The following is a 13,190-nucleotide window of genomic DNA, read 5'->3' on the forward strand; positions in this document are numbered from 1 at the left end:
TACATATCATCATCTCAGGTATTCATATGGATGCTCTTTCAATATGTAAACCTGAACTTTTTCCTGCAGAGATGAGAAGAACCAGTCGATAATCGTGAGTGGCGAGTCTGGAGCCGGCAAAACAGTTTCTGCAAAGTATGCCATGCGCTTTTTTGCCACAGTGGGAGGTTCAGCAAATGACACCAGCATCGAAGAGAAAGTACTGGCCTCCAGCCCCATCATGGAGGTATGCTTTGACACTCCTGTATTAGAAAAAACGACCCAGATCACTACATGATGTCAATTAACCACTTAATTCACAGATACATTACTAGAATAATTAGTGTTCAATCTAATAAATTTATGCCACCAAGTACTTCCGAAGTGTACAGTGGCTGTAAAGGTGCCCTCGTTTCTCTCATCACTCAATCTCATCGTGGCACTGACACACTTGAGCTGCGAAATTAAGCTCAAGAATCGGCAGGCCTGTTTGAACAGATAAGAGCAGAGCTGGTTTATGTGCCCTTCAGGAAGATAATTTGTGTCCAAAGAGAGTGGCCAAATCTCAGAGTCTATTTAAAGATATCATTACAGTGGAAATGAGCACTGGTGATAGAAGGATCTCCTAGGATGCAAACCTAGAGATACTAATACTACAGGTGACTCATAACATCCCAGCGCAAACAAATAATCTGAGAATCCCAGTAATTACTCATTCTAAATGATGCTGCAAACAGGGTTTTAGGTTTCGCCTCATCAAACATGTAACACCCTCTGTAATGAAACTCTCTCCACCCTTATTATGTTCTATTATGGATCAATCATAGTTTGATAACCTCCTGTTTCAGATTATACCAACCAACGAGTGAGTCAACCATAATTAACACTCTTTTTTCACCCTTCTGTGCAGGCCATTGGGAATGCAAAAACCACCCGCAATGACAACAGCAGCCGCTTTGGGAAATACATAGAGATTGGCTTTGATAAGAGATATCACATCATTGGTGCCAACATGCGAACGTATCTGCTTGAGAAGTCCAGAGTAGTGTTTCAGGTGCGTCTCACACAGAAAGGAGGCTTTAAGATTTAAATGCAGCCCCTTGTGCTTTTCCATGTGCTGAACGTCATGTTTTTGCAGGCTGAGGAAGAGAGGAACTACCACATTTTCTACCAGCTCTGTGCTTCATCCTCTCTGGCAGAGTTTAAAGATCTTGCCTTGAGTAAGTGGCCCAGTGAACTGGTTTGGTTACTTCCTGTGTGATGGTATATACTGTTTGATGGCAGAAATCTCACAAATATGTCTTAAAAATGTGGACCTCGTGGCACGAGATGATTAAAAAAAAAACTTTCTGTGAGACATGATGCAACTTTTGATTATTGGAATTACTTAAATTATCTTAATTTGATGGTTTTCTCATTAAATATTCAAATGCGAATCTGATTTAATTATAATTTAATTTAATTTGATATATCTAAGGTAATATAATATAAAACATTATTAGGTTGAATTTCTGTCAATAATACCTATATTTTGATACCATTGCTAGGAAATGAAATTACTCCTACCATCATAAAACACTATTCAAAAGTTTGAGGTCTGTATGATTTTTTTTTATGTCTTGTGCTCAAAAGTACAATTAAAAACAGTAATATTGTAAAATGTTACATTACAATATAAAAAACTGTTTTCAATTTGAATATATTTTAAAATGTAACTTATTCCTGTGATGGCAAAGCTGAATTTTCAGTGTTGCATGATTCTTCAGAAATTATTCTAATATGATGATTTGCTCAAAAAACATATCTTATTGTTATCAGTGTTGAAAAAAAAAACGTGATATATTTGTGGACACTATGATAATTTTATTTTCAGGATTCTTTGATAAATACAAAAAGTTCAAAAGAACAGGATTTATTAATACTATAAATGTCTATTCGGTCAATTTAATGCATCCTCACTAAATATGAATTCATTAAAAAAATCTTACTGACCCCAAACTTTTGAATGGTATGATTTTTGATCCTAAAGCCCAAAGCTACCACCTGCTCATTCAAATTGTCCATTCACCCTCATTTTTTAGCCAGCGCAGAAGAATTTACCTTCACATCTCTCGGTGAGAACATTTTCATTGAGGGCGTGAATGACGCCGAGGACCTTGTGAAGACAAGAGAAGCTCTTACAATGCTTGGTGAGGACTACAGCAATAAACATGGCTATAACCAAGGATTTGCAACATAACACCAAAGCCATACTGTGTGTCGATCGTAAATGTATATTTATGGTGGCATCGTGTGTTGTGCAGGTGTGAAAGATATCCATCAAATGAGCATCTTTAAGGTAATCGCCTCCATCTTGCACCTGGGGAACGTGGGGATTGTGTCGGAGAGAGATGGAGAATCCTGCCATATCAACGTAAGTGCGCGACAAATACTGTGTCTTACTTTGTTAGTTTAGTGTCCAATTCTCACTATTAGCTAGTTGTTTATTAGCATGAATGTTACTAGGATATTGGCTGTTTATTAGTACTTATAAAGCACATATTAATGTCTTATTCTGCATGACCATATTCTACATCCCCTACCCAATACCTAAACTTAACAACTACCTTACTAGTTATTAATAAGCAGTAATTATGAATTTACTGAGGCAAAAGCATATTTTTTTAGCATATAAGCATTAAACGGATGACTATTCTTCACTTGCCTTAACAATCACAATCTCTTCTTTTCACCTGCAGAAGAATGACGATAATCTGCATCATTTCTGTCGGCTGCTCGGTATAGAACAGGAGCAGATGGAGCACTGGCTGTGCCGCAGGAAGCTGGTGACCACTGCCGAGACCTACGTGAAGAACATGCCGCACGCCCAGGCGGCCAATGCCCGAGACGCCCTGGCCAAGCACATTTACGCCCATCTCTTTGACTGGATTGTGGAGCACGTCAATAAGGCCTTGCATACATCCACTAAACAGCACTCCTTCATTGGTGTGCTGGATATTTACGGGTAATGCTTGCTGATTATGAGAGGCCATTCTTTTTAAAGATTTGGAAACTTAGCTCCCTGGGTTCTTATATACAGTATGGTAGAGTAATATGTCTTTGTGGCCAACGGAAGCTGTCTTTCATGTTTTGACCTTCCCTTAGCAGAAAATTCATTGAGTTTTTAGAGTCAGCATTTACTTATAAGCCTTTCTGGCCATGGGACTAATTACTTCCTTAAAGTAGGGAACTTATTGATCAGCACAAGAGTAAATAAGCAGAGACGTGCCACGCTATAGGATGCAGAGAGAAGTACAGAAGGTGTTCAGTTTGTTTTCAGGGAAAACTGGATGGTTTTAAACAGTCACTGTTAACATGTCTTCATCTCTCAACAGATTTGAAACATTCGAGATCAACAGCTTTGAGCAGTTCTGTATTAACTATGCCAATGAGAAACTACAGCAACAGTTTAACTCGGTCAGTAGTAGAGATCCATGTTTAGTGCCATTTGAGAAAATTCTGTTATGCTATACGTATTTAGATATATGATATCTTATATCTCTTAATATATTGGATAAATATATAATAATAATAAAATATATTCTCATATTATTTCAAATAATGTATTATTTGTTAAATAATAATAAAACATATATTTTTTTAAATATAAAACAATAAATTAAAGAGTTTATATATTATGTTAATTATATTATTAAATATAGAATAATATTATAATGATTTCTTTTCATAATGCTTTCAATATCACTTTCTATCCTATTAGTCTTTTGTATTTTCAAACTGAATTTAGAAATTGCATTTAGAATTATATAGATCATACAGTATATAAAGGCTTCATTCAGTAACAACAAAAGCATATTCATTTTTAAAATATTAAACAATAAATTAAAGAGTTTCACTTCAAATTCCTGAACAAATCGTATTAGTTTTAAACACCTCTGTTGCTACAATGTATTTAGACATATACTATCTTGTAAGTCTTCATATATTAGATGGAATATTAAAAAATAATTATATTAATTATATTATTAAATATATAATAATATTATAATGGTTTCTTTTCAAAATGCTTTCAATATCAATTTCTATCATTTTAGTCTTTTGTATTTTCAAATAGAATTTAGAAATTGCATTTAGAATTTATATAGATCATACAGTATATAAATGCTTCATTCAGTAACAACAAAAGCATATTCATTTCAAATTCAAAATGTAATGCATAACAGGAATGATCCATGTTTTTGTGACTCTTGGCTGTATTTAGTTTAAATACAAATCATTTCCATGTATTTGATGCATTTTTCTAATACATATACATCATATATCACACAGCATGTGTTTAAACTGGAGCAAGAAGAGTATATGAAGGAGCAGATCCCCTGGACGCTTATTGATTTCTATGATAACCAGCCGTGCATTGACCTCATTGAAGCCAAGCTTGGTATCCTGGACCTTCTTGATGAGGAGTGTAAGGTGAGCCCGAGCAGAGGGAAAACAGTTGATAAAAAGAATTTGAGAGGCGTGTTGTCTAAACCGGTTTCCTAACAAAGTAGAGGTCTGCAGTCCCGCGGCACCCGATGCAACAGAGTGCAGCGTCACCAGTGTGGGACAAGTTTTGAATTGCTAAGTGCGGATGCAGGAGGGAAGATACTGATATGTGCACAGGAAGGGGAGAAAGAAACGAGTCTTGTGGCCTCCCGCAAAATATAATGATCTAATAATAACATTACGCATAAGTCTGGAGATCTGAAGTGTTGTGTGTGAAAATTGGGGAAAAAATAGCCTATGGACACCAGACAGAATCAAACCTGACTGGAATTTAAAAATTAGCGTAGACCTCTTCCAATTGCAGGAACAGGACAAAACGTGACCATTTCGAGCAGGATAAAATCTAACCTATTTTTGGCGAAAACAGGTGGGAGCGTTAGATAATCTTGCAAGAGGAGATGGAAAACTCCATCCCGCACAGATCTCTGGAACAGAACATCTCATTTAGTTTTAAACATCCCAGCTCTTTGAAGTTCTTGAGTATGAATCAGAGCAGCTTCAAAGGGGTGAACATGCTATTTCTGCTACAGGTAACCCAAATAATGTTTTCAGTTCGCTACAGTTCAAAGTATTTTTCTTTTCTGCGTCTGACAGGTTCCCAAAGGAACAGATCAAAACTGGGCGCAGAAGCTGTACAGCAAGCATTCAAGTAGCGGGCATTTCGAAAAGCCTAGGATGTCCAACAGGTCTTTCATTGTAGTCCACTTTGCAGATAAGGTGGGTTCAGCTTATATTATGGAGTTAAGTGTTATAGGGCCCGGGATGCTACTCCGATATTATGACATCACCAACCCATCATCATTAACTTCTTGAAACTCTTAGAAATAAACCAGGCTTTCATGCTTTAAATTGTAAACCCAGTTGATTTTTACCCTTTAACCGAACATTTTGATGACAGATCAGAAATTGAACTTGACTTGACATGCATACTTTTTGTGGAAATTAGCAATTTGTTTGTTGCACGGCTGGGTTTTTAGGGCAAATCTGCTCACTGAAACCCCAAATCATTGTGTTAATAATGCATGATGAATGCAACAAAAATGGCTGATTCTTCTCCATGCCAGATTTGGGTCACAAAAATGATGTAGCAAGTTATTTTCAGTGTGGTTCTGATGTATGAGTTAAACTTGTGACATTGTCACCACTGGCAGGTTGAATATCAGTGTGACGGCTTCCTGGAGAAGAACAGAGACACTGTTTATGAGGAGCAGATAAACATCCTCAAGGCCAGTAAGGTGAGCAATGGGTATTTTTGGTAAGATTTCTTTTCTTTTTTTTTATTGCAAAACGATAGAAGAAGGAAAAATAATAACTTCAACTAATATAGTTCATTTATAATAACAAATAATTTCCATGAACTAAATATAATATACTGTTTTACATCACAGAATAATTTTTTATTTTATTTGGCAATTTATTATTAATTCAAGGCAATACCCTCGGTATATTTAGCTCTGCTCAGTTATGTTATTCTTCCCTGTCCAGCCAAGCTTCTGTTTATACTTCACGCTTCCTCAAGTCTGCATGATTGAAATCACACCTTAGCTCATGTTTTGCTCTCTGACCTGTTTAAGCAGGTAATTGACTTAAAGTTTTCAGGCAAACAGGCCTGACCTTGTCCACACCTACCACTGTTTGACTCGAACAGCCAGATCCATCTTAACTGAGATTTAATAGGATATCCAATGTCTTTGTCGATAGTGATCTCTCTCTCTCTCTCTCGTAATGTTTTGTCTTGAGGTTTCTTGGCAACAGAATTCTCTGGAATCTGTGTTAAGTTCATTTGCAGACAGCAGCACATCAGCATCTACAAGTTAGAGATCTTCCCTGCAGGACTGTGTTGAAATGCTGTCGTGTGTAATATGAAACTTTCACTAGGACGTTTTTAAACGAGGTGTCCCTGTGAAAGAAGCGCAGTTTAAACATCAGTTAGTCTCAAGTGATAACAGTTTTCAAAACTGCTGTCTGAAGTTTCCCAAGTTTGCAAGTGATGTTCTCTTCAGGATATCAGCCATGTTCAGCGAGGCATTTCATTCACAGACATGCAGGGTCCCCAACTGTGATTTTAAAAAGTCATGGGGTTTCGCAGATGAAATAGTGAAGCTCATGCATATTAATCGAGTTGTACACAAATAATTAATCACGATCTTTTACTGTTTTAATAAATAGTCTTTGTGATGTCAATAACTTAATTCATACATCTATCACTGTTTAGCCAAGTATGAATCGTTGGTCTAGTGGTAATGGTTTCATGTTGAATTTTGAGGGGTTTTTTCTAATTTAATAATAAAGTGCATTTTTACTTTACTTGACTAATGTTAAAACTTAATATTTGTACTTTTACTCAGTCAAAAAAAATATTTTAAGGATATATTTCTCTGGTGACATGTCCTTATTAAAAATATAAACTATAGTTGTTGATTTAAAGCCATGAATGAAATCCATTTCAGTGTAAAATTGTGATGGATAGCCTATTAAAGTCAGGATATTGAGACACATTTTTACTTTAACTTATAACATGATTTAATGTTATTTTCCATTACTTTTTACAACTCTGTTACTTATATAAGTAGCCAGGATGCAACCTTGGGATACCATTGCCATGCGCACCTTTAATTTGTATTTACTCTCTGGTCTAGCGTCTCTGTTTATCAATGTTATCCTAGAGTGTCAGACTTACAGTGATGGCAGTTTAATGCTATCATCTGTATTCTGTCTTAGAGTGCTGAAACTTGGCAAGATCATGGCATTAGTGATGCATTGAAACACACTGTGTACCTGCCTTAGGGTGGATGCTCTGGGAGTGGATTTTAAAGGGTTTCTAAAAGTGCTTTGAAGTGTTGCTGGAGTTGAATACAAATTTTAAACTAGTCTAGCTAGAATAAAAAAATGATTCCTTATTCCTCACTCTTACGCAAGATGTGATGTATCTGTGATGTCACTGGAAATGTATTTTACAGTTTAACAGTCAAGATTTCTTCATGTGACACTTACATAATCAAATATATCCAAATGTATTAATATTCTTATCTTATTGTATTGTGTCTCTACAAAATATATTTTCTTTACCTAAAATCGTTTTGTTTTGTACAGTTCCAGCTGGTTGCAGATCTCTTCACAGATGGTAAAGACGTTGCCCCTCCCTCAGGCAAAACCTCCAGGATCAACGTCCGGGCCGCCAAACCTGCTCTAAAAGGCCACAACCGTGAGCACAGGAAAAGCGTGGGCACCCAGGTAAGGCCAGTTTTTGATCCATATTTGTGCTCTATGGTGGATCCACTGAAGCTCTGTTTATTATGATAAACAATTCTTTCCCTTACAGTTCAGGAACTCTCTACATCTTCTGATGGAAACGCTGAACGCTACCACCCCTCATTATGTGCGCTGCATTAAGCCCAATGATTTTAAGGAAGCCTTTGTGTAAGTTTGGTCTCTTTGTCTCAGTGTTATTCATCTATTAGAACTTATCTAGTTTATCTTGGCTATAAATAGAGAGGTATAGCAAATTCATTTAAGCTGCCAGAGAACATTAGAGTCATGCTGGTACGGAGACATTTGATTGACCTCAATTGCACTGTAAGTTTCTTCCAACAATCAGACATCAAAGCTCCTCTGAGAATTAGCCGATCAGGTTATATAAAATATAATTAGACCTAATTTTCTCAGATCGAAATCAGTGGAAGTGCCTTCCCATTTGCAAAATCCTTGCTGATTTAACACTTATTTTTCCTTGAAGTGTTTACCATGAATGAAAACCTGACAGCATTGACCAGTCTGTTCCAAATACTATGATAAAAACGAATGTTTCGCCCAAATTTAGATCTTGCAAAATAAGAATAATACAATATTAACATCATAAGATACGTTTTACTATATACATCTACGAGCTATCATATTCAATGTATTTATTTCCTTACTTTTCTTGTAAAATTCGCAATTCTCAGAAAGGGTAGGGTCTTGTTTGGCACTGTTTGTGTCCTCTGCAAATTCTTGAGCACAAAGGATGCCCTTCAAGGATGCTAAATTGAGAGGGTTTTGTCAGTCACATGCTCATAAGGTTGTGAACACAGTCACAGAGTTCTGAGTCAGACAGCCTCAAGTCCCCGAGTGGACTGCAGCCTCCCAATGCCTCTCTCACGGGAGATGTGCTCTATGCTCAAGAGAAAGATCCGGTAGGTCTAGATAACGCCCCAAATCTCCTGTGGTGTGACACGTTTTATAACCAGAAAAAAAGTCTAGATCATCTTGTTTTGGTTTTCGTAAAAATCCCTCACTCCTTTGGCTGATTTCTTGCTTTCTCTAGATTTGATTCTAGTAGAGCTGTTCAGCAACTGCGGGCATGTGGAGTTCTCGAGACCATCCGCATCAGTGCCGCTGGCTATCCATCCAGGTAACGGATCCACAGATTCTTTTATAGTGCTTCAGGGCCCCTTTCTTCGGCTTCTAAGTTCTTCTATTTATGAACCTCATGTTCTCCCTAAAATAGTTGAATAATGATTTTATTAATGATTATGGAAATCAAACTGAATATGTATTTAGTGTCATTTCTTCATCACATCTGATGTCGTTTTTTAGGTGGACCTATCCAGATTTCTTCAGCAGATATCGGGTGCTCATGACAAAGAAGGACCTGACCATTGGGGATAAGAAGCAAGTCTGTAAGAACCTGCTGGAGACTTTGATCAAGGTAAGACTAACATAGCTAGAAACTCAAATGTAAATTGTATGCATAATGCTTGCTCTCATCCTGGTATTGTGGTAATACACAATAAATGTTTGTCAGGACAATTACCACAGTTTTTTAAAGCTCATTAATACCATTGCATTGGCTTCTAATACCATTCCTATATCATGTTATTACCTTGTTACCATTTAAGAAAGCAGATAAACTCAGAACATATTCCTATATAAGGAATGAATCTTTTTTTTATAAATGCATTCTAACAAAAGTTTGGGGTCTTTAAGATTTTTTTTGTTTTTTTTAATGAAAAAACATAATTTTATTCAGCAAGGAAGCATTAAATTGATCAAAGGTGACCATAAAGTTTTGTAATATTAAATAATATACTAAAATATTAAAATAAATGTTGTTATTTTGAAGTTTCTATTCATCAAAGAATTATCAATTATGAAAAAAATGCATCATTATGGTTTCCACAAAAATATTAAGCCGTGTTTGCAATGTTTTCAACATTGATAATAAATAAGAAATGTTTCTTGAGCATCAAATCGGAATGATTTCTGAACTGAAGACCGGAGTAATGGCTGCAGGAAATTCAACCTTGCCATAGCAAGAATAAATTAAATTTTTAAATTATATTAAAAATAGAAAATAGTTATTTTAAATTGTAATAATATTTCACAATATTATTGTTTTTACTGCATCATAAATGCAGTCTCTGTGAGCATAAGAGACTTTCAAAAACATTTAAAAAAAAATCTCACCAACCCCAATCTTTTTTTTATTTATTTATTAAATGAATGAATGCAGATTTTGCTAAAAAAAAATCTTTTTTTTAACAACTTGACATTTTAACACCTTCTGCTTGTACAAAATAGCATTTTGTGCACATGGAGAGTCGTCTTTAACATGACTAATATTTTATTAGTGCTTATTCAAGGGTATTTATCCTTAATAAACATATTAATTGTGACTCTTCCTTTTTATTTAATTCCTCCTTCAGGATCCCGATAAGTTCCAATTTGGAAAGACAAAGATTTTCTTCAGGGCAGGGCAGGTGGCCTATCTGGAGAAGCTGAGAGCAGATAAGTTCCGCTATGCCTGCATTAAGATCCAGAAGACCGTGCGAGGATGGCTGCAGAGAATTCGGTACCGCAAGATCCGCAAATCTGCCATCACTCTGCAGAGATACGGCCGAGGTTACTTGGCACGCAGGTGAGTGTTTAAGTAAATGGCTCTTAGCTTAAACTTCACTGGCACGTTTTTCACATTGCAATCAACTCCTGTTCTTTCACTGTCTCTCAGACATGCAGAGATGCTTCGCCTGACCCGAGCAACACTTATTTGTCAGAAGCAGTACCGCATGGTACAAGTTAGACGGGAGTATCTGAGGACCCGTCGGGCTGTGATCACCATTCAAGCGTTTGCCCGGGGCATGTTCGTACGCAGGTTATATCAGGAGGTACTGCACTGCACTTTATCTTATGCTTCACTCTCTCCATGTTGTCTCTTTAAAGCACAGTTTTAAGTTGCATTTTCTATCTTTTGCAGTTCCTGCTTCATCACAAAGCCATGATCATACAGAAGACCGTCCGTGGTTGGCTTGTGAGGAAGAAGTATCTCCATGCCCGATATGCTGCCATTGTCATCCAGTGTTTCTACCGTCGCGTACGTGCCAAGCGTCAGCTCAATCAGCTCAAGATAGAGGCCCGCTCGGCCGAACACTTTAAAAACCTCAATGTCGGAATGGAGAACAAGATTGTGCAGCTCCAGAAGAAGATGGATAACCAGGTACCGGAAGATAATAGGATGCATACATGATTACCGAGTCACCAAAACAAACTGACATGATGTTAAGCATCTCCTTTTCTTTACAGTCAGTAGAGTATAAAACTCAAAAAGAGCAGCTGGCTGTTGCTAACACTGTTCTGGGATCAGAGGTCAATAAGCTCCAGAAAGAGCTGGAGACCCTTCGCAGTCGGCAGGCTGCTGGCACTCCGGTGGCATCACTGCAGGAAGAGCTTGAGAAGTTGAGGGCGGAGCTCCAGGAAGCCCACGCCCAGAGGAAGCAGATAGAGGAGGAGTTCGGAAACGAGAAGCAAGGGCTCGAACAGGTGAGAAAGGATGCACAGATACCTAGTCGAAGCTTACTGCCATTTTTAGTTTTGGGTATACTTTTGTCTCAAGTATTTTCTCATATTTCTTTAGGTTTCTTTTAAGTTGTCTGGGGGTAAATGGTTGAATGTTACAAAAACAGATTTCAGCATTTAAATTTTCACACAAAAATGACACTGGCTTTCATAACAGGGCAGCTATTACATAACTAATGTCTGTCATCCACAAGCAAATTTAATAATGCATGGAAATTGTTTAAAAGCTGTGACCTAGCTCATAAAAAGGTCTTTTGAAATGAAATAATTAGCTAGTATGTGTTTAATGTGACGTAATGTGATCATCTCCCTCTTGTTTTGATAAACAGAGTAAATTAAAATAGGATAGGACATTTTTTTTAAATTACAGTGATTATAATATAAATAACAGTAATTAAAAATAATATAAATTATAGTAATTAGACTTAAAGATTTAAAATATCTTTTTTAAATCATATATATATATACACACACACACACGTGTGTATGTAGTCTCTTAATCTCACCAAGGCTGCATTTATTTGATTAAAAATACAGAAAAAACTGTATTATTGTGAAATATTTTTACAATTTTAAATTACTTTTTTCTATTTGAATATATTTTAAAATGCAATTTATTTCTGTGATTCAAAGCTGAATTTTCAGCATCATTACTCCAGTTTTTAGAGTCACATGATCCTTCACAAATCATTCTAATATGCTGATTTGCTGCTCAAGAAACATTTATTATTATTATCAATGTAGAAAACAGTTGTGTACAATTTTTTTCAGGATTATTTAATGAATAGAAAGTTCAAAAGAACAGTATTTATCTGAAATGGAAAGCTTTTGTAACATTGTACTACCGTTCAAAAGTTTTGGGTCGGTAAGATTTTTTTGAGGGAGGAACTTAAAGAAATTAATACATTTATTCAGCAAGCATGCATTGAATTGATCACGTAACAGTATAGACATTTATAATGTTGCAAAAGCTTTATATTTAAAAAATATAAATAAAAAATATATAAATTAAATTATAAATGTCTTTATTGTTACGTTTGATCTTTGCTGAATAAAAGTATTTATTTCTTTTAAAAAATACTGACCACAAACTTTTGAACGAAATATATATAGGCCCAAAAGGGGACATATCAAATTAGTAAGACATTCTGAAATAATGATTTATTTTATTTTTCATCCCCCCTGTATTTCGTTCAAATTGGCTTTCTTATGGTTAAACTTGCTTGTTTATCTGATGGTTTGAAATGAAAGGGTGGTGTGTCTTTTCTCTCTTTTTTTGTAGAGGGTAGAGGAGTTGGAGAAAGAGAACACTCTTTTAAAGAAGGAGAAAGAAGAGATGAACCGCAAAATCCAGTCATCCACTCAGGGTAAGTTTCACGCTTCACAGAGTCACACACACTCAAAGCATCTGGAGGAAGGAGTATGAGAGGATGTGTGACTTGCCTGGAGGGCTGGGCTGGTTTTGTTTGACGCACAAGAGGGTCTGTGTGCAGAAGTGGGACGAGAGAGACAGAAAATGCATTGGATTTCAGGGGAGGAATGTGACACTGCTTCTTTACCTGCACAACTAAAAGCTGACCATTGTATAAGCGGTTCACATGCGAGAATGCTATTTGAAACCCGAGGTTTGGTCTCAATGCGCTTTTTATTTGTTAAATGTCCCTTTACCGGGTTTGTTCCTTAGTGCTGTGCTGCTATCCATGCTGTTTACGTTGTTCAGAGTGCTGTTATGAATGTACTTATTGTTTTGCAGACTTTTATCAGTTTATTTTGTTAGTATTTTATTTCAGAACTTTCACTTCTGGTTTGTCTTATTGTGTCTCTTTGGCCTGTCT

General features: G+C 36.3%; 1 protein-coding gene across 1 annotated transcript in view; it reads left to right on the forward strand.

Moving 5' to 3' along the window:
• The window catches only part of myo5b (myosin VB), a 63,732-nt gene that overhangs the window by 34,754 nt on the left and 15,788 nt on the right, over positions 1-13,190 (forward strand). Inside the window, exons 5-23 of the mRNA XM_079834269.1 lie at positions 70-226; positions 890-1,033; positions 1,118-1,199; positions 2,061-2,168; positions 2,283-2,392; positions 2,718-2,983; positions 3,354-3,435; positions 4,309-4,449; positions 5,119-5,241; positions 5,676-5,759; positions 7,618-7,758; positions 7,847-7,944; positions 8,828-8,914; positions 9,100-9,211; positions 10,209-10,420; positions 10,511-10,667; positions 10,757-10,996; positions 11,083-11,319; positions 12,638-12,722. Coding sequence (XP_079690395.1) covers positions 70-226; positions 890-1,033; positions 1,118-1,199; positions 2,061-2,168; positions 2,283-2,392; positions 2,718-2,983; positions 3,354-3,435; positions 4,309-4,449; positions 5,119-5,241; positions 5,676-5,759; positions 7,618-7,758; positions 7,847-7,944; positions 8,828-8,914; positions 9,100-9,211; positions 10,209-10,420; positions 10,511-10,667; positions 10,757-10,996; positions 11,083-11,319; positions 12,638-12,722 — 2,666 coding nt within the window. The remainder of the gene's footprint in view (positions 1-69; positions 227-889; positions 1,034-1,117; positions 1,200-2,060; positions 2,169-2,282; positions 2,393-2,717; positions 2,984-3,353; positions 3,436-4,308; positions 4,450-5,118; positions 5,242-5,675; positions 5,760-7,617; positions 7,759-7,846; positions 7,945-8,827; positions 8,915-9,099; positions 9,212-10,208; positions 10,421-10,510; positions 10,668-10,756; positions 10,997-11,082; positions 11,320-12,637; positions 12,723-13,190) is intronic.

Source organism: Gobio gobio, assembly GCF_949357685.1.
Source record: "Gobio gobio genome assembly, chromosome: 14".
In the NCBI taxonomy this organism is placed as follows: Eukaryota; Metazoa; Chordata; class Actinopteri; order Cypriniformes; family Gobionidae; genus Gobio; species Gobio gobio.